Source organism: Pelmatolapia mariae, linkage group LG4 (genome assembly GCF_036321145.2).
Source record: "Pelmatolapia mariae isolate MD_Pm_ZW linkage group LG4, Pm_UMD_F_2, whole genome shotgun sequence".
Classification (NCBI taxonomy): domain Eukaryota; kingdom Metazoa; phylum Chordata; class Actinopteri; order Cichliformes; family Cichlidae; genus Pelmatolapia; species Pelmatolapia mariae.
The window spans coordinates 18,641,229-18,659,089 of record NC_086230.1 but is presented as its reverse complement, the minus strand read 5'-3'; the positions used below and the strand labels follow the sequence as shown (position 1 = coordinate 18,659,089).

Here is a 17,861-nt window from a genome sequence, read left to right as displayed (position 1 = left end):
ATACACATCTCCTCCATTGGTTAGATTTGATGAGGGTGTGGTCTCACTTAAGAGCAGTTGACGTAGCCCTCACTGGCAATGGGCTTTAACAAGGATGCGGTTTGTGTAGGAACAGAGAAAAAGTGTTCCGAGACCGATATAAAGGAGGGGAAAAGCAAGAATCAGAAGGTTTGAAATGTTTTGAGTTGGTGCGACGTGCTCTCCGGAGCGCTTCCGATCAGCGTGGGGCATAAGGAGTGAGCAGAACCGGTGTTCTCTTCTGTTCACAGCAGCAACCAGTAGATTCTGAGCATCAGGTGAACATTTCATATAGTAGCTGTAGCCTGCTTCTTCTTTTACCCCGGGCTTCTATACACTCCACTTTAACCACAGGGCAGATGGGACGCAGAATAACAACTATGACCAAAGAATACGCGCCCTGACGCGCTCCGGTGCGTGCATGCTGGACCGGTGAGTGTGTGGACTAGTATGAAGCGCCATGGCTTGGTGTGACCGCGGGGTTCAAACGCTGTTGGCCACTGTGGGGGCTTTCGCTGCCTTTAGCCTGATGACCATCGCCATCGGCACGGACTACTGGCTCTATTCGCGGGCATACATCTGCAACGGCACTAATGCCACCACAGACGAGACACAGCCACAACCCAAAAGTAAGAAGGGCGATCTCACCCACTCTGGGCTGTGGAGAATCTGCTGTATCGAGGGTAAGCTCGGCTCACTTTGTGGATTTAACTGTGCTCATGTTTGACAGAAACATGCCGGGTTTCTAGTGAAATGTTGTTAAAAAAATATAGCACATTTTATTCTCCTAGAAACTATTTTTTGTTTTTTTTCGTATGAACCTTTTGCTTCCCAGTGTGTACAATCAGTCTCAGTCTGAGCGCACAAAGGACGCCTTCCCTTTACGCATGCCAAGTGTCTCTTTCTGGAGATGGGCGCACAACGAGAAATAGATCACACATGCGGAACAACTTTCAGGTGATATAGAATGAGACAGAAAAAAACAAATATGCACACCTTTACAGATTTGAGGGGCATAAAAACGGGAAAGAAACCGGCATTGCCCCGCTGTACACGCTCTTCTCGAGCTGTCTGCCAACTGTTACATCTCATTGTTCAAGCGCAGGCCCACACAGTCAACTCGGCTGAATAGTCTGCAAACGAATATGATGCCAAGACGGCGCGTCTGAGCCCATTCACTTTTAAGCTGGCAGGAAATGTGCGCGCTATCAGTCTACTTTCATTCATGTCTTCATTGTATCCGTTGCTGTTGCTTGGCAACATCCCTGAAATTGCTATGGAAACATGCCCGGTGATTTAAAAATAGATGACTCTGAGTTCACGTCATGTCCGAGCAAAAAAAGAAAATAAAAACTTATTTGTTGTTATAGAACATCAGGTAAACAATATGTTTTTCACAAGCTCAACCTTTCCGAATGTGTTTTGAGGGGTTTCTTTTTTTTTCTTCTCCCCTGCTCCCCCTTTTTCTGATTACATGTTCGATAAGGAGGTGCGCTGGCAGTGACGTCTTATTTCGGAGGCAGACAGGCACTCATTCATTGACCAATCTTCCTTCCGACCACCTCTTGACTTCTTGCCTCAGAGAGTGGCTGCAACTGATCGATTTGCTTATGGCACAGACGTCTGTTATGACGCAGTGATTGATAGAAGACAGTTTGAAGCAAAACGAGCAGAAAAATAAATAAAACACAGAAGAATAAATGACAAAGGAAAAAAAAAAAGAATCATCAGATGGACAGCCAACAAGAATTCAGTATATTTTGCATGGGATATGAGAACAAATCTCTAGTGCTTAAAAAGTAATTTTATTGGTCTATTTTTCTAACTATATTTTATAATAATTTTACTTGCACTGAGCTGAAAAAAAGGGAACAGTTCATTTCAGATGTACATGTAGGCTTGATGAGGACGTGTCCACCCTAAACACAGAACATTGTGTTTCAGCGAAGCTGCCATGAAACGTGACAGTCTCAATAATGTCTGAAGCATTAAAATGGGAGCCAATAAATATAGCTTGGTTGTTTTCTGATGAGGAAACATGACCAAACCCTATTACATTTTAAGCATTTCTATTTAGAGACTTATAGCCATGCATTGATTTGTCCTTAAATTGGCACTGATCGTAGCTGAGTACACATGCAGCATACACATATAGGAAGCACCCCCCCCCCCCCCCCCCCCCCCAAAAAAAAGAACAAACAAACAAATTCAAAGCAAATATTCTCATTTCAAGGTATAAAAAAAGTCATATAATCTTATATGTTAATCAACACAGCAAGCCCAGCTGGCTTACTTAGCACACATATAAACTATTGTCCATTAACAGAAAGTCAGATGTTGGCTTTGTAAACGACATCCAACACCTTCACTTAACCAGTAACTGAATCTGATCAGCAGGTTCATGGTTTTAATTGTAGAATGAGTTAAGTTCTCGTGTGTTAAGGCCCAGGGTTCCTTGCAGTGATGGCATGGAGATATTTGCTCAGTAACAAGAAAATAATGACGTCCCACAACACGCTTACACCTTCAGGACATCCCCTTTCACTTTCTCATCCATGTAATGCGTTCATGATGCAGTCGTAAAGTTGTTAAGCATCCATCTAGCTACAAATAAGAAGCGTGTATAAATGGGGGTAACATTTTTTTCAGTGCCAGGTCATTTCAAAAACAAACTGCCCAACAAATATAACCAAAAGTGCAAAACTGTCTGTCACAAAATGCGTCCATGAGCTAAATGTAAAGTTGCTGTATCTCCCAGAGAGAGTGGGTGGGGGTAGGTGGGTGGGTGGGTGGGGCTACACCTGATCTTAGCGTTCCCCCACCTGCCAAATCCCACTTTAACAACTGTTTATATATATTGGATTTCATTCTATATAGAAGTACAGAATACATCTCCTGGTGTATGTTTTTCTTTTCTTGTCTTTTTTTTTTTTGAGGAGACTTCTATCAGAAAAAAAGAAAACACTGTTCTGTATACAATGCCTGTGCAGCCTATGTAAAATCAGCTGGTGTCAGAATCAGTGCTTTTCCATTTCTGCAGTTAGTTCTGTTGATTATGAGCCTGTTTTGAATCACATTTCCTGGAGCTAATGTCATCAGAGGCCACATATCGGGAAGGATTGAGCTGTCGTCATTGATTTGACTGTTCTGGGCTCACGCTGTGGGTGAAGGTGGACGGCTCGGAGAAGAGAACATCCTCGCTTGTTACGAGTAGATAGTTTCACTTCTGTGCCTCTGCCTAAAACTATAAGCTGGTGGCTCTGTTGTCATGGAGACTCATAAGTGTAGAGGAGAAGACAAGCGAGGAAGTCGTCCCCCCCCCCTCCCCCCTCCACCACCACCACCACCACTTCTACCACCTTCACCATTACTCCAACCACAAATGTACACACACCCCTCTGGCCATAAAGACAAACAGACTGGGTTATTGACGGGGACGCCTCTGTGTGTATCACAGCTTCTGGGGAAAACATCATCACATTTTGCTGAACAGATTACAGCAACAGCATGTCTTTCTCTCAGTCACATCAAATCTCTGGAACACATAGCAGCTGTTAAGCCCCATTTTTTTCCTTCCCAGAATCCAGTGATGAATGTGTTTAACATTTCTGGACACTCTTCTTTCTTTCTTTCTTTCTTTTTTACCTCCTCTCTCCTCTCTCTCTCTGTCTCAGCAGGCCTGAATGACAATTAAGGAGTAGGCAGGAATATATAAAATGAGTCTACTTTATCGGAAGGTCATTATTTCCCTCCTCTGTGGAGTCTTTTGCATTTCACAACCGCTGTTTTGACTTCTTTTCCCCTTTAATGTTTGTTTTCCCACATGAATATTGTAAGGCCACGGAGTGCACCTCATTTGCAACAGAATCGGCAAGCATCAGAGACTCTTGCTTGTGTGTGACTCTAGTAAATACAACCAGCTTTTTAAAAGGAGAAATAACCTAATGAACAATCCAGTTACCAGGTACATATTTGCAGTAAACGTCCCAGCTGGTGGCGGATTGGTGTGAGTGGGGAGGCAGCTGTTTTTCTTGGGGGTCAGTGGAAGCGCTAGTTTAGGTTGTGTGGGGGTCACTTTGCTATTCTCGCCATGCTCTAAGAGTCTGTAATTAAAATGTAACAACTGAGAAGTCGTGAAGGGGCACTAATTAGCCAGCAGGGCCCAACTTCTAACACCAGTCATGCCATGCTCTGTTCCTCAGGTTGATGCGATGTTTTCCTCTGTTTTATAGGTTTAAGTCCTCAGTTCTCCTCATTCTGTTCTGTGTTTTTGCACTTAGCTCTTTGTTACTTTTGTTATGTTTGGCCCACATCTGCAGTTCTCTTATGCTTCTCTCACAGCTTGTGCTGACTGACAGTGCTGACTCAGGATGAGTCACAGCCACAGGTCTCCATTATATGGGCCAGATGTCAGGTGGGCATCTGGCCCACAAAACAGTTTCTGTAACCCAAGGAGGGCCATCCTCAAAACTGAGTGTCCAAAATAGCCCAGATTAAGCCAGAAAAGTGTCTGCACCTTTTTCTCCTGCCTGTGTACTAACCCGAGACTGTCTGCATGGTGTGCCTTCGCGTTTAGTCTGCACATTTTGCTTCTGTAGCACATTTAAAATCCAAGCGTTTTACAATAAAAACAAAAGAGCTTCTAAAACTCGTCTACTCCTCTACTTACATCCACATCATTCATGTAACATAACACAACAATAAAGCCTTCAGGTTTCTGAAGGCTTTTCAAAGAAAGGCATATCTTTAGCTTAGATTCAAAGACAGTTACATGTTTATCTGATGTCACTTTTTTGCAAAGTTTTATTTCGCTGTTTTTACTGCCTGCACGTTTTTTCAGTGTTTTTATCATCTGTGTTAAGCACAATAAGTTTACTTATAATAAAAAATTGGTATAAATAAAATTCACATTGGAATTGCCACTTCAGAGGTAATCGGAACAGCAAAGACCCTCTTGAAATAATGGCAGGATGGTCAGGAGTGACTGGGAAGCAGACCTTAATGATCTTGAAGGAGTGTGTGGACCCAGTCTAACTACCACATATACAGGTGCAAGATTGTTTAAGGCTTTTAATAAAAACAGTGATGCTTTATGTTGGATTCTGTTCCTGTGACATTTTGGAATAATTGTCAATGAGCAAGAGATGATTGACCAACTACAGCATACAGTGCTTGGCAGTAGTCCAGTCTAGATATAACAAAAGCAGCAATTTTAACCTTGTAATTCTTGAAAAGGTGGAAGAGGTGTTTTTTAACTCCTTCTGACAAGATCTAGATTTACTGTTGTGGTCAAACACCTAAAAAACCTTAAAATATAGATGACAAAACTTATTGGCTTACCCTTGTGCAAAGATTTATCCTGTGGTTTGGGATTACACTGGCTCTGCAATGATATATTTTAAAAAAAGCCCTTCGCACACATGGAATATATCATGTTGCTGACATAATCAGTCTCATAAAGTGGCGTCTTTCTGTCATTTGCACAGGGCTCTTTAAGTTATTGCTCCTCACAGCCTGATTCACACACACAGTACCAACAGCACCTCTAATGAGTGAAGCCACATCACACAATGTATCTGTGCATACACATTAGTAAACTTTGATAAATTGATCAGACACTTATTAAAATGTAGCTCATAAACTATGACTCTGTGTGAGTCACCTGCCTGAAGTTACAGCCACAATGTCATTTGCTTTTAGATCCTGATCAAGTCTATCTCTGGGGATAATTTATCATAAGTAATTAATGAAGTAACCACTGCTGTGCTCCAAGCGTAAAAGCCAGCAACTCTCTCATTTTGGTGAGCAGATGGATTGTGGTGCTGTCGCTGTGCTGCAGGTATGTAATAAACTTAGAGTCAGCAGTGAGTTACTCTGTTTCTTGACAGAGTCAGTCTGCATCAAAGTAAAGACTTTGTAACTTCACATTTTCGGTGTATATAGATGTAAAACTGTAGAGGGAAAATTCAACATACATGAAAGGTGTTTGGTCATTTTGGAGAAGCCAGTGTGTGCCCGCAGCAAGGAAAGGCACATGTTTTTCACCTATGTGATGTTTATATACTGAAGCTGCTGGTGAAATATAGTTGTTGTTTTTTTTAAGTCTGGGTTGTTTGTCACCTGAAAGGTAATGAAAGGAAAAGATTTCGATCTGAATCGCAAACCAGATACACGCCATGGTAATGATTCAGTTTAACTCAGTTCAATTCAATTCAATTTATATAGTGACAATTTACAACAAGGCGCTTTACCCACAAGTAAGCCAGCAGTCTGAGAGCAGATTGTCAAGATTTATAAATGGCTAGACGTGTTTACTTGGTTTAGGAGAATAGGTGGCTAAGAGAGGCTCCTTAGGTGGGCTGGTTTCCGAGAGAGGTGTGGGCTGAATGGTGAAGAATGGGCAAGCAGGTGGGTCGTGGGCAGTATTGGGATACACAGGCAGCTCTTGCACTCTGGGAGGGACAACAGATGAGTGTTTCGAGGTAAAGGAAGCTCAAACTACCCAGGCAAGCAAATAGGAAACAGGCGAGAGAGGTGGTTAACCAAGCTAAACATTACCAAAATGATCACAAGGAACGGGAGGGCAAATTCATCACCGTAGTGGATTGAACAATCAGGCAGAGAAGCATTGCTGCAGACGGTCCTTAAAGACAATCCAGATGATGACAGTGAGTTGAAGGTGTGCAACAGCCGACCAGGAAGAGCCAAGAAAAGCCAAGAACAAAATTAAAATACGCCAGACCTCCCCTGAAGCCTAAGACAAAGTGCTATATTGGAGTGATATTGTACTATAAGGTCTTTCAGACAAGCCGGGGCCTGAATATTCAAGACCAACAAGTCAAGATTCTACAGGGATCCAATGAACAGAAGCCAATGTGTCTCTCATTCTAGTCCATGTAATGATATTATACAGACAAGCAACAGTGGAAAGTAACAGAATTCATTTGGAAAAATATCAACCGTATGATATAAAATTTGCCAAAGAGCACCTATGTGCAGATATGTTAAAGCTTTCTCATTTGAATCCACACTCTTACAATGACCTCTCAAGCACCATGTTGAGAATCCGTTGTACATGTACATTTTTAAATAAGTGGCAGAGCATAACAGGCTTCACAGCAGACTACGTGATAGATCACAGTTTTCTTCCAACAACTTGGACGCACATGCACAGTCGAACCCAAGCGGAGCTGTGTTTGAAGAAATTGCAGCCTGGTGACAATTTAATTAACCAACTGTCAGTCATATCAACACTGAATCACTGATGTCTTCGCCAAATTGCTTTTCTCTCATCCTCACTTGGACTGAAAAGAAAGGAGGGGTTTGTTTTATTACACAGAGCTTTTTTTTCTTCTTTTTCTTTTTTTTCACCCCTGTCCTGCCATCCCCAGCTCGCAGCGCAATAATCGTATGCGGAATCAGTGCGAGTTGTTTGTGGTATCGTCGCTTACAGTGTTTTGTCTGTTAACGGCTTCATAAAATGGATTCATCCATCCTTTTCCTGTAAAGCTCAGAGCGCTCTCCCTCATCAGCTGCTCGCACTCTCCGTCGCAGATCTGAAAGAAGTAAGGATAAAAAAGCAGAACAGGTTGCTGCTGATTGTTGTAAAGAGTGTGTAAGGTACGACACCCGAAGTGCATCGCTTACAGGAGGCTACGCAGCTCCACTGAAATGCAATATTGATGTCACTTTTGACTGGTTCACACATCAATCTATCCGCAGAGCCAGCAAGGTGTGAAAACGAGGAAGTGAGGGAACGTGTCGCATGAAGCTTACTGGCATCACCTGCAGTTCTCCTGCAGACACCGGGGTGAGCGAGCGGTGACTTGATGAGACAACGTTATTTGGTGTATTCCACCGAGGCCGCCCTGTCATTTGCTATAGACTGAGCTGCTCTAATTCAAAACAATGACAACGTGCATCATGCTGTTGCCAGAGGCACCACAGCTGTGGTAGCTGCTTCCAATGAATGTGTGTAAGTGTGTATGAACACGTTTTTGTTTTTTTTGTTTTTTGTATAGGCGCGTGCCCATTTGTGTTCACAGCCATGCCCGCTTAAGCACTGACAGATCTTTGAAGGGGGAAGTCTCTTATTTAACGGGTATCAGGATATAATGAAAATGTCAAATGCATCCTCGGAGATTGTTTATGTAAATGAGCTTATTAAAGACTTACAGGGGTTGCCATGGAGAAGAGGGAAACGGGGTGCTCAGCATGGGGTTTCACAACTCGAATAAGGCCCTGGGAACCCATCATTTCCCCACTAATATGTTGACTGTGTAGGAATAATTCCCAGTTTGTTTCGACCCAGTCATACTGGAAGCATCACCCTGATAAGCACGTTTTTTTTAGTTCGTTTTTTTTTGTTTTTAATCACCAGCACTCCTGCAGCTGATCTCAGATCTCTGCCCTTAAACGCTATCTCCCCGTCCTAATTTCTTTCTCCTTTTTAAGGTTGGCTCCTATCTTTACGCCATCCTCATCGTTCCTCTGCTCGCCTTTGTTGTTTCATTTCCTTGTACCTTCTTCCATTGTTTAATCTCCGCTTCACCCCTCCTCCTCCCACCTGCTCAGTATTCAGACTTTATTTCATTTCATTTCATGAAGGGTCCATCTCACAGCCTGCACACACACACACACACACACACACACACACAAACTAAACCCTGACATTGTGCTGATAACTGTCACTCATAAATCATTAACCTTGAGGCATCCACTTATAAAAAGATTTCCAATCAGTACCAACATTGTCCTCTATCTCTCCCAATCTACATCTCTCTCTCTCTCTTTCTCACTCTCTCTCTCTCTCCAACACACACACACTTGTTTTGATATCTTAATGAGGACATCTAATTGACATAATGCTTTCCCTTGCCGCTAACCCTAACCATCCAAAATAAATGCCTGATCCTAACCCTCAAACTAAACCTAACCACAACCTTATTGTAACAATGACACTAAAAACACATTTTGAGCCTCAGAAATGCCTTCAAACTCGTGGGGACAGGCATTTTGTCCCCAAGTGACTGTTGGTCCCCACGAATATAGCAGCTTGCCAATTTTCTGTCCTCACAAAGATGTCTAAACATCTACACACACACACACACAGAGGTAAATAGAGGCGTCAGACTGGCTGAGTAGCTGAGACTGGACTGGCTATTAGTAACATTTTAGGTTCACAGTGAAAGGTTTGTTTTTGCAAGCAGCATATAAAAAGTGTAAAATCACTTGGATGCAGAAGCAGAAAAAGACACAGCCAATCATGCAAACAGAAATGCGCGTATAAAATCTGCTACAAGCCTTGCCGCTCCAGCACGATCCGGCATTTACACAGCAATTAACAGTACAGCTCAGGTGCCTGTTTTTTGTTTTTTTTTGCTGTTTAACCACATGAGCCAGATGTGTGTGCGTGTGTTTCTTTTTTTCCACAAGGCACAAAGTCTCACGTTGCTGCTTAAAATAGTCCAAAACCCTTTTTTCCATCAGTGACTAGACACAGAAACTTGTGCTCCATTTCCACAGACTGATTTGACACTAATTAATTTGATGTCCCTTATAAAGCAGCAGACCTAGTTAATGGAAGCGAGCGTGCCCTTAAAAGCTGAGCGACAGAGAAAGGTGTTTCGGTGGCTCACCCTCGGGCACCTGGGAAATGGAGTTGACAGGTATCTGTCCGTGTGCTGTTAATGGGAAGGTTGGTGCTCATGCAGCGGGTCAGGTCCCATCTCTTTTGTCTGTTAGGCCGGGCGGAGATGAAAGGGGGAATATATTTTCGACATGGGTAAAAGTCTTTATGCTTACAGAGGCAGGCAAAGCTTAACTGAGCCTCAGCTAATGAACCATTCACAGACCCCTTTTTCCCTAAACACCAATTGTCCAATGATGGTGAGGCAACTAGCAAAGCTATGTCAGGCTTTCATCGTCCTCACAAGCCAAAGTAGGGGGCAGGTCCTTCAGTATGAGAGATAAATGACTTTAATGAGTTTAGAGAGCCTCTTTAGCCTCTAAAAGCACAAACCAAAAGAGAAAGGAAAATATTTAATAATGTCCTCATGTGTTAGAACATAGGTTTAATAGAGTATGAGGACTATTAGCATATTATTAACAAAAAATAATACTTTAACATGAGTCACATATACAATAAGAGGTGTCCGATTTTTACATTTTCCCTATCGTTTAGCAACATGCTACGTGGCTGGGATTAGCAAATGGCCAATATCTCTGCACACAATCACAAACAAGCACACATGAACATGCAACACATAGGCTGTAGATATGTTTATGTAAATATATGCAAATTAGAGCCCAGTGCAGCCCATCTCTAATACTTTGGATGTTCCTCCTAGAATAAGTGTGTTCAAATGGTTAATGAATAGTCAAAGAGCTCACTGCATTACCACTACTGCACAGAGCACATCCATTAACCCCACCCCTAACCCCTTTTTCTCTTCACAAGGTGTTGTTTATACTCCCGCTCAATTACAGCTCAGGGCCTCTCTGAGCTTTAACCTCTCCCTCCCTCTTTCCTCTTTCTTTCGTTCGCTCACCTTGGCGTTAAAAGCTTCCCGCACAGTCTATTGTTGTGTTGTTTAAATAGACTTCTTGTTCTGGCATTCAACCATTCACCTGAGCTGGATTTGGACACGCACCACAAACCACCAAATCCCTACGGGCATTGCAATCTTAATCACACAGCTATATAGTCCTGCCGCTTTTTCTTCTTCAAATGCGTGTGCACTGAACTGTGATTTCAACTTTGCAGAATTCACGGTCTACTCAGTGAGCTCTTAACAATAGTTTTGGTCAAAGGTCAAAGTCTTAACAATGGAATCTGGGAAAACGTGTAGCCTTCGCATGCTGCATGTACAGATCCAAGTAAATGTTTCCAGCCTAACACTGAAAGAAGAGAAAAGGTAAAGGAATAAAGAGCTTATTATGAAAGAGGGGAAGGCTTTTTAACATCATGAACACACAAACATTTGCCTGATAGTTGACCAAATGAATCCCAGTGGAAGCCATGCTGTTTCACTTTTACCTTGAAGAAGAAGCACTATTAAACATGAAAAATAGTCTGAGGTCATCTGAGAAGTGTCTTCTCACTCCATCTTTTTTTATCTAGGTCCACTAAAGCATCTTATCCCTGCAGACTTAGCCGCCACTAGAGCTTGTACCACACCTTTCTTCAAAGACACTCTGTATTTATACATCAGATGAAGATTTTTAATAAGCTAGGGAGATACAAATTAATTTAATTCAGTTCATTTCACTTTTATTTATATTGCACCAAATCACACAAACAGTACCCTCAAGGCTTTTTATATTGTAAAGGCCCCACAATAATACAGGGAGAACCCCAACAATCAGATGATCACCTATGAGTTAGCACTTTGGCAACAGTGGGAAGGAAAAACTCCCTTTTAACGGGAAGAAACCTCCAGCAGAACCAGGCTCATGGAGGGCCAGCTATCTGCTGTGACCTACTGGGGGTAGAGTAGGGAAAGAGGACAAAGGACACACTGTGGTAGAGAGTCAGAGGTTAATAATAACTAAGTAATTGCAAAGGGGAATATAAACCCATAAAGAGTAAAAAGAGGTGAGTAAAGAAGTCCACCAGTCCTAACTGTAAGCTTTATCAGAAAAGAAAGTTTTAAGCCTAATTTTAAAAGTAGAGAGGGTCTCCCACATCCAAACTGGGAGATGGCTATACCAGAGAGATGCCTGAAAGCTGAAGGCACCTTTGGAACCACGAGTAAGCCAGCAGTCTATCGGGGTAATACTATATCATGAGGTCTTCACGATAACCTGGGGCGTGATTATTTAAGACCATGTGTGTGAGAAAAAAGATTTTAAATTCTATTATTGAATTCAAAGGAGCCAATAAAGAGAAGACCCCAAAATTAAAAAAGAATGTGGAAAGAGGCTTCAACTCGGAGTGAGCTAAGTGTGCAGATTTTAGTCAGTGATGTCCATCTCTTCATTGACAACATCCGTCTATGGATATCCAGACAGCTGAACACAAATAACCATAAACATATTCATCAAAGGGTCAGGCAGTGAGAGAGTGTGTGGGATAGATCAAGTGCTGCAGGTAATGTGCGAATGTTGTTTGTAGTGTAAAACCTTTGAGTTGTCAGTAAGACTAGAAGCATTTTTACCAGTGTTTCCAGGACCACATTTTGCATATGCAGCACACACACACACACACACACACTAACACACAGCTCACAGACCCACAAGGTGAAACCATACTGACCTGTGTCTATGCCACAGTGACAAAGACACATTGCCACTGCTGGTGGAAAAAAAAAAGTTGCCCACAGGGAGGAAGCATCAGCCGCTATCACGCAACAATTCCACCCACGAAATGATTACATAGGTTGTTTGTTCTTTCTGTCTGAAATGACTCACATAAACACTACTGATCTGGCATATATAGCAACAAAAATCTGCATTAAGTGGAAGGTGAAGTGGTGGTGGAATAAACACCCCTAACTTCCCACTGGGGAAGCTCGACTCTTGTCCAGGACCATCTTTAAGTTTCGCTTTCTGTCAAAATGGCTTCCTTAGGGTTGCGAGTAGATTATCGCCCGTTTTCAACACACTGTTTTCACAGCAACCATTTTGGCATGAAGTACTAGGTAAACACAGGTGTTACTAATTACATTAATGTAGTTTGATCCTGTCCTTAATTAATGTGAACAGCAGCACCTGTGTTTGTAGATTTTAATTGGAAAGGGATGCTTTGAAAAAGGTCACTGTTTAAACATGTTAGACAGCACCATGCTCCTATGAGTTGTATGTTGTTACAGGACCATCTTTAAGATATCCTGAAGTTAATCTTTGGAGGGGATTAACTTCAGGATAACTTTCCAAAAATAGGAAAGAAATCACCCTAAATGTTTAAATCAAATGCAGCCTTGATGTGTACAGTGGGCTAGTGAGGCTCATTCTTGTGCTTTTCACCCTGCAGGCATTAATCAAGGCAGCTGTTACAGAATCAACCATTTCCCTGATGACAACGACTATGACACAGACAGTTCGGAGTATCTGCTACGTAAGTGTTCCCGACTTGTACATTTCGTCTGGCATCGGTAAAACTGTGTTACTCCTAAAAGGAAAATCAGGAAGTCCTCTGACATTCAGCATCTTGTCATTTGATTGTGAAAGCAGACAGATAACTCACTTATCTATGTAGAGTCAGAAAGATATGCGAGACAGTGAGGTTTCACACATTTCAAAGCTCAAAGTCATTAAAGCATTATTAAACACTATTACATGTTTACAAGCATTTTTTTTGGCTGCATCTATTGGATAGCCTTCATCTTTATTCTACTCATTAACTGATGTCTTAGATTTTACATTTCAGTTGCAAAATCACTGTTACAATGAGTCTAAACCAGAGTTTTCCTTATTTTTCTTTGAAAAACTGGCTTAAACATGACTTGTGATTAGTCTGATACACAATGAATATTCTGTCACTGGAGACCCATCACTTAAAGCTGATTCAGAATCTGCCTAATATGCAAGAACAAAGGAGACTTGTCAAGTCCAAACTCAGTCCATTAGCCAGACTAAATAAAAGGAGGGCTTAATAAAGGACTTTACAGTTGAATAAGCTCATTCATCTTTGGAAACCTGTAAAATGGCACAGTGATTCATTTTAGGGTTGGTGATAGTCAGCGAGAGCGCTTGTTGCAACCCACAGCTGATTAGCAAAGCTTTGTCACAACAAAGCCCCAAAGTATGACTAATAATGGAGCTTAAAAAACAGATCAAAGAAGAGGTTGAAAAGAAGTGGTACTGGACTCAAAAGGTTAATAAAAAATATATTTTATAATATATTTTACAATTTATGAAACTGTGTTGTTACATTAATTCATACAGTCTTGGAATAAACTGCATTTTTAAAGCCGTTTACAGTGACTCCTCCATCCACTGCAGGTGTAGTTCGCGCCTCCAGTGTGTTCCCCATCCTCAGTACCATCCTGTTGATGCTCGGCGGGCTGTGTGTTGGGGTGGGCCGAGTCTACAACAAGACAAACAATGTGCTCCTAAGCGCTGGCATTCTCTTCGTAGCTGCAGGTGAGCTGGAGGAAACATGCACTGTCATCCATGTTTACAGTGAAGTCCAGTCTTGTATGCTGGTTTTACAAATGGAGGGAAGTAACTTGTACTTCGTCAGAGGTGCAATCATGATGACGAGCTTTATTTGCCACTAAAAAAAAGGCACCATATCCATTCTTCACATATCTTACAATACTATGCAAAAGTCTTGCGCGGCCCCTGATTTATTTATATTAGAAAAATGGGAACCAGGTTCAGAGAATTAGTGAGACATATGCAGACATAGATGGAAATACTGCAAATAAGGCAAAAATAGGGTTTGTACAATTTAAACGAGCTTGAAGGTCAATATTTGGTATGACCACCTTCATTTTTAACACAGCCTGAGCCACAGCAGTCTCTTAGGAAAGCTTACTTGGCATTTCTTTAAGTAGTCTTCAGGAATAGTTCTCCAGGCTTCTTGAAGGACATTCAAAGCTCTTCTTTGGATGTTGACTGCTTTTTGTTCTGATCTCCTTCAACATGATCCAACACTGCTTCAATAATGTTGAGCTCCAGGCTCTGGGGAGGCCAATCCATGACTGATAGATTTCCAGGGATCAATGTCATGCTGAAAAATGAAGAGGTTGCCAACGTTTTCCATATGATGTTATTATATGTTGGATCAAAATCAAAACAAGGGAACAAATCTACCTAAGGGTATCAATACAGGAACTTGAACATGAATCTGAGGCAGTTTTCTATTTTCCTAATTCCATAAATTACCCAAAATACCCCGACAGAGTGTTTTTTAAATATCTGTAGGCACTTGATATTGGATCTCTCTCCTGACCTCCTCCGCACATATCGATGAGGATTTGAACTAGAAATTTCAAATTTATCACTCAATAAGACCTCCAGTTCTTGTGTAATTTGGCATACCTCAGCCTTTTCTGCCTGTTTCCCCAGCCATCCTTCCACTGAGACCATTTCTGATGAGTTTTCAGTAGATGGATCAACCGAAGAGTCAAATCCAAATCCATCTCTCAGGTCCTGTGTCAAGTCTTAGCTGGATTTTTTCCCCCCTATTACTTAAGGACATGACTTTCAGATACTGTTTATCTGCTGTAGATAGCTTCTTAGGACTTCCACTTCTTCTTTTGTCCTCTGCTTGTGCAGTTGCCCTTTCAAGGACACACTGTGCAGTTATCTAGAAATAATCTAGTTGGTACAATACTACTATTTACTTTTGTTGAACTCTGCTATTTTTGTAGATTCTGCTAAAGAGGGAAGTAATTATAGGTTTTATTTGTGACAGTAACAAAGAGGCTAATGATTCAATTCAAAATTGTTTCTTTGCTGTTGCCTGTTATGTGTAGATACAATAATGGTTAATACCTAGAGCTAGGTGCCTTTTTTATGCTTCAGTGAGTCATGGGTTAGTGTTAAGTGGCTTAACAAAGAAAAGTAATCCAGTGAAAATAGTCAGATACAAAGACTGGACTGAAAAAACAGCAAACGCTCCCACACACAAAAAAAATTTTTTTGAAAGACCTTCAGAAAGCCTGGAGAACTGTTGTTAAAGACCACTTTAAGATATTACAAGCAAGTTTGGAATCAAAATATAAATAAATAAGGTGGTGGCTCAAGATTCTCTGTACTGTAAGAATCAGAGTGTACACATTTAGAACCTCGGTTGTGACGAGAGCCTGTAAACGCTGGTTGTTGAAGTTTCTCGTGTTACTGAGCCTCACCTTTCATCTGTTTGTTGTTTATCAGGTCTGAGCAACATCATTGGCATCATCGTCTACATCTCAAGCAATGCAGGAGATCCAAGTGACAAACGTGATGATGACAAGAAGTACACTTACTCCTACGGCTGGTCCTTCTACTTTGGCGCCCTCTCCTTCATTGTAGCCGAAACTGTGGCCGTCCTCGCCATCAACATCTACATCGAGAAAAACAAGGAAGTCCGCTGGAAGGCGCGGCGTGAGTTTATCCGTTCACTCTCCTCCTCTTCACCGTACTCAAGGATTCCGAGCTTTCGCTACCGCCGGAGGACGTCGCACGCCAGCTCTCATTCTACGGAGGCTTCCCGGGAGAACTCGCCCATTGTTGGTCTGAAGGGGGCGGCATCTTCCAGTGGGGCCCTGGATGAGTTGTCCATGTACGCCCTGGCAAGAGACAGCGTGACAGAGAACACGTACAGCCCTGAACATGAGGCTGCTGCTGAGTTCCTCCAGGTCCATAACTGTTTCCCCAATGATTTAAAGGATGGGGTGAATCGCAGGACCACACCAGTGTGAGCGGTATTTTGTGTAGCTCAAAGTTTACCAGATAAAGGACAGAAAAACAAATGAATGAATGACAAAGCGTTGGGCTAACCTGCAAGAGACTGAGCACTTGTGACAACCTGGCATTTCACAGAGAGAGTGTCCACTTTGAAAAGGACCAAAGAAAGACTAGAGGACGCTTTATCATCTGCTTTTAGAGAATATTAAAGCAGAATACAGTTAATATTGTATGTGCTGTAGCCAGTCCAACATTAGCATTATCTTTCAACTGTGCCAAAATTCTTATATGAGCAGTGTGTCAATCGCAAATGATATTTGAGTAATGGTGATTGTGCTTCGTGGGTAAACCTGAGAGGGAAGAGATGTGCCATTCAGCAGTATTCTGCCCACAAATTAAATACCAAGGTGCTAACTGATATGTGCTCTTCACCATAAAGGTGTTCCCTTTGTGTGTGCGCGTGGGTGAAGTTTGCCTTCATTGCTTTCTGACAGACAGGATCTGTGAGCCATGGTTAACATTTTGGAAACAAAGATCTTTTATGTCTGATCCTGTAGTTTTGTTGCATAAACCTAATCAAACCATGAGTGAAAACTGAAAAAAAAGGTATAAGTAAAAAGAGTTCTTTCCCTAAAGATTTCTACCGCTGCTTATAAGCGTGGCTCTTTTTCAGACTTTGCATTGTGCCCTCATACTTAGTTCTGCTCTATACTTTAATTGTGGATTTGAATGAGAAAGTTGTCTTTACAGAGCAGTTTATGTACTGTGTCTTTATAAAACAACTCAGTTGTAATGTATACAGTGTTTAGTGTTTGAGTAGTAGATTGTGCAAGTTAGAAAGGTAGCAAGGGTTTTGCCTCCCTTGCCGTCTCCTCCTTTTTTCTTTCCTTATTCTTCTCTGACATTTGTCTGTGGAGCGAAATGTCCTTTTCTTTGTCACTGGAGCACCTCTTTTCAATGGTCCTTTTTTTTTTTTGCCTACTTCCATATCAGCCTGCGATCCTTCCATCACACCCCCTGATGGAGGCTACATTGTGTATGCGCCTGTCACAAAAGAAGAGAGGCTGACAAAAAAGGGCTGCCCAGAACTGTGAAAACAGCACAGGTCAGGACTTCCTTAAGCTCTGAATGGAGTCTCGACATCCAGGAGGATCGGAGCCAGGCGACAAATGTGTGTCTGTCTGTCTGTCACAAAGCCTGGCAGTCCATCTGCCAGCCAACCACCCACCCACCCAGCCCGGCTTCTATGTCAAACAGAGGGCTCAGACAGAAGCAGAGGGAGCTGAGTGGGTCCCTGAAAGATTTGGCTGTAATAACAAGATATGTGTGTTTCATCTTGCAAGTCCTTCAGTGCTCTTTCTTTTAGTTTCTCAGGAAATACAGTGCAGTGTTGGCAGGTTGAACGCTTTTGAGGTCCTCGAAGAAATGGACTGTTGATAAAGATAAACCTGATGAAAAAGACAAAATGCTGTTACAGCATTAATTTAAAGCTGTGAACGTTTGCT

General features: G+C 42.0%; 1 protein-coding gene across 1 annotated transcript; it reads left to right on the top strand.

Moving 5' to 3' along the window:
• Positions 1-224: 224 nt before the first annotated feature.
• On the top strand, positions 225-17,017 carry LOC134625398 (voltage-dependent calcium channel gamma-4 subunit-like). Its single transcript, XM_063470621.1, has 4 exons — positions 225-701; positions 12,992-13,075; positions 13,963-14,103; positions 15,844-17,017. The coding sequence occupies exons 1-4, from the start codon at positions 479-481 to the stop codon at positions 16,368-16,370; spliced, it is 975 nt and encodes a 324-aa protein (XP_063326691.1). The 5' UTR covers positions 225-478; the 3' UTR covers positions 16,371-17,017.
• The last annotated feature ends 844 nt before the right edge of the window (positions 17,018-17,861 follow it).

What these genes read in the sequence shown, in the direction of transcription:
- LOC134625398 (XM_063470621.1), top strand. Translation starts at nt 479, where the DNA reads ATGGCTTGGTGTGACCGCGGGGTTCAAACGCTGTTGGCCACTGTGGGG. An exon ending in GAGAATCTGCTGTATCGAGG is followed by an intron (nt 702 to 12,991) that starts GTAAGCTCGGCT and finishes TTCACCCTGCAG; the next exon opens with GCATTAATCAAGGCAGCTGT. An exon ending in CAGTTCGGAGTATCTGCTAC is followed by an intron (nt 13,076 to 13,962) that starts GTAAGTGTTCCC and finishes CATCCACTGCAG; the next exon opens with GTGTAGTTCGCGCCTCCAGT.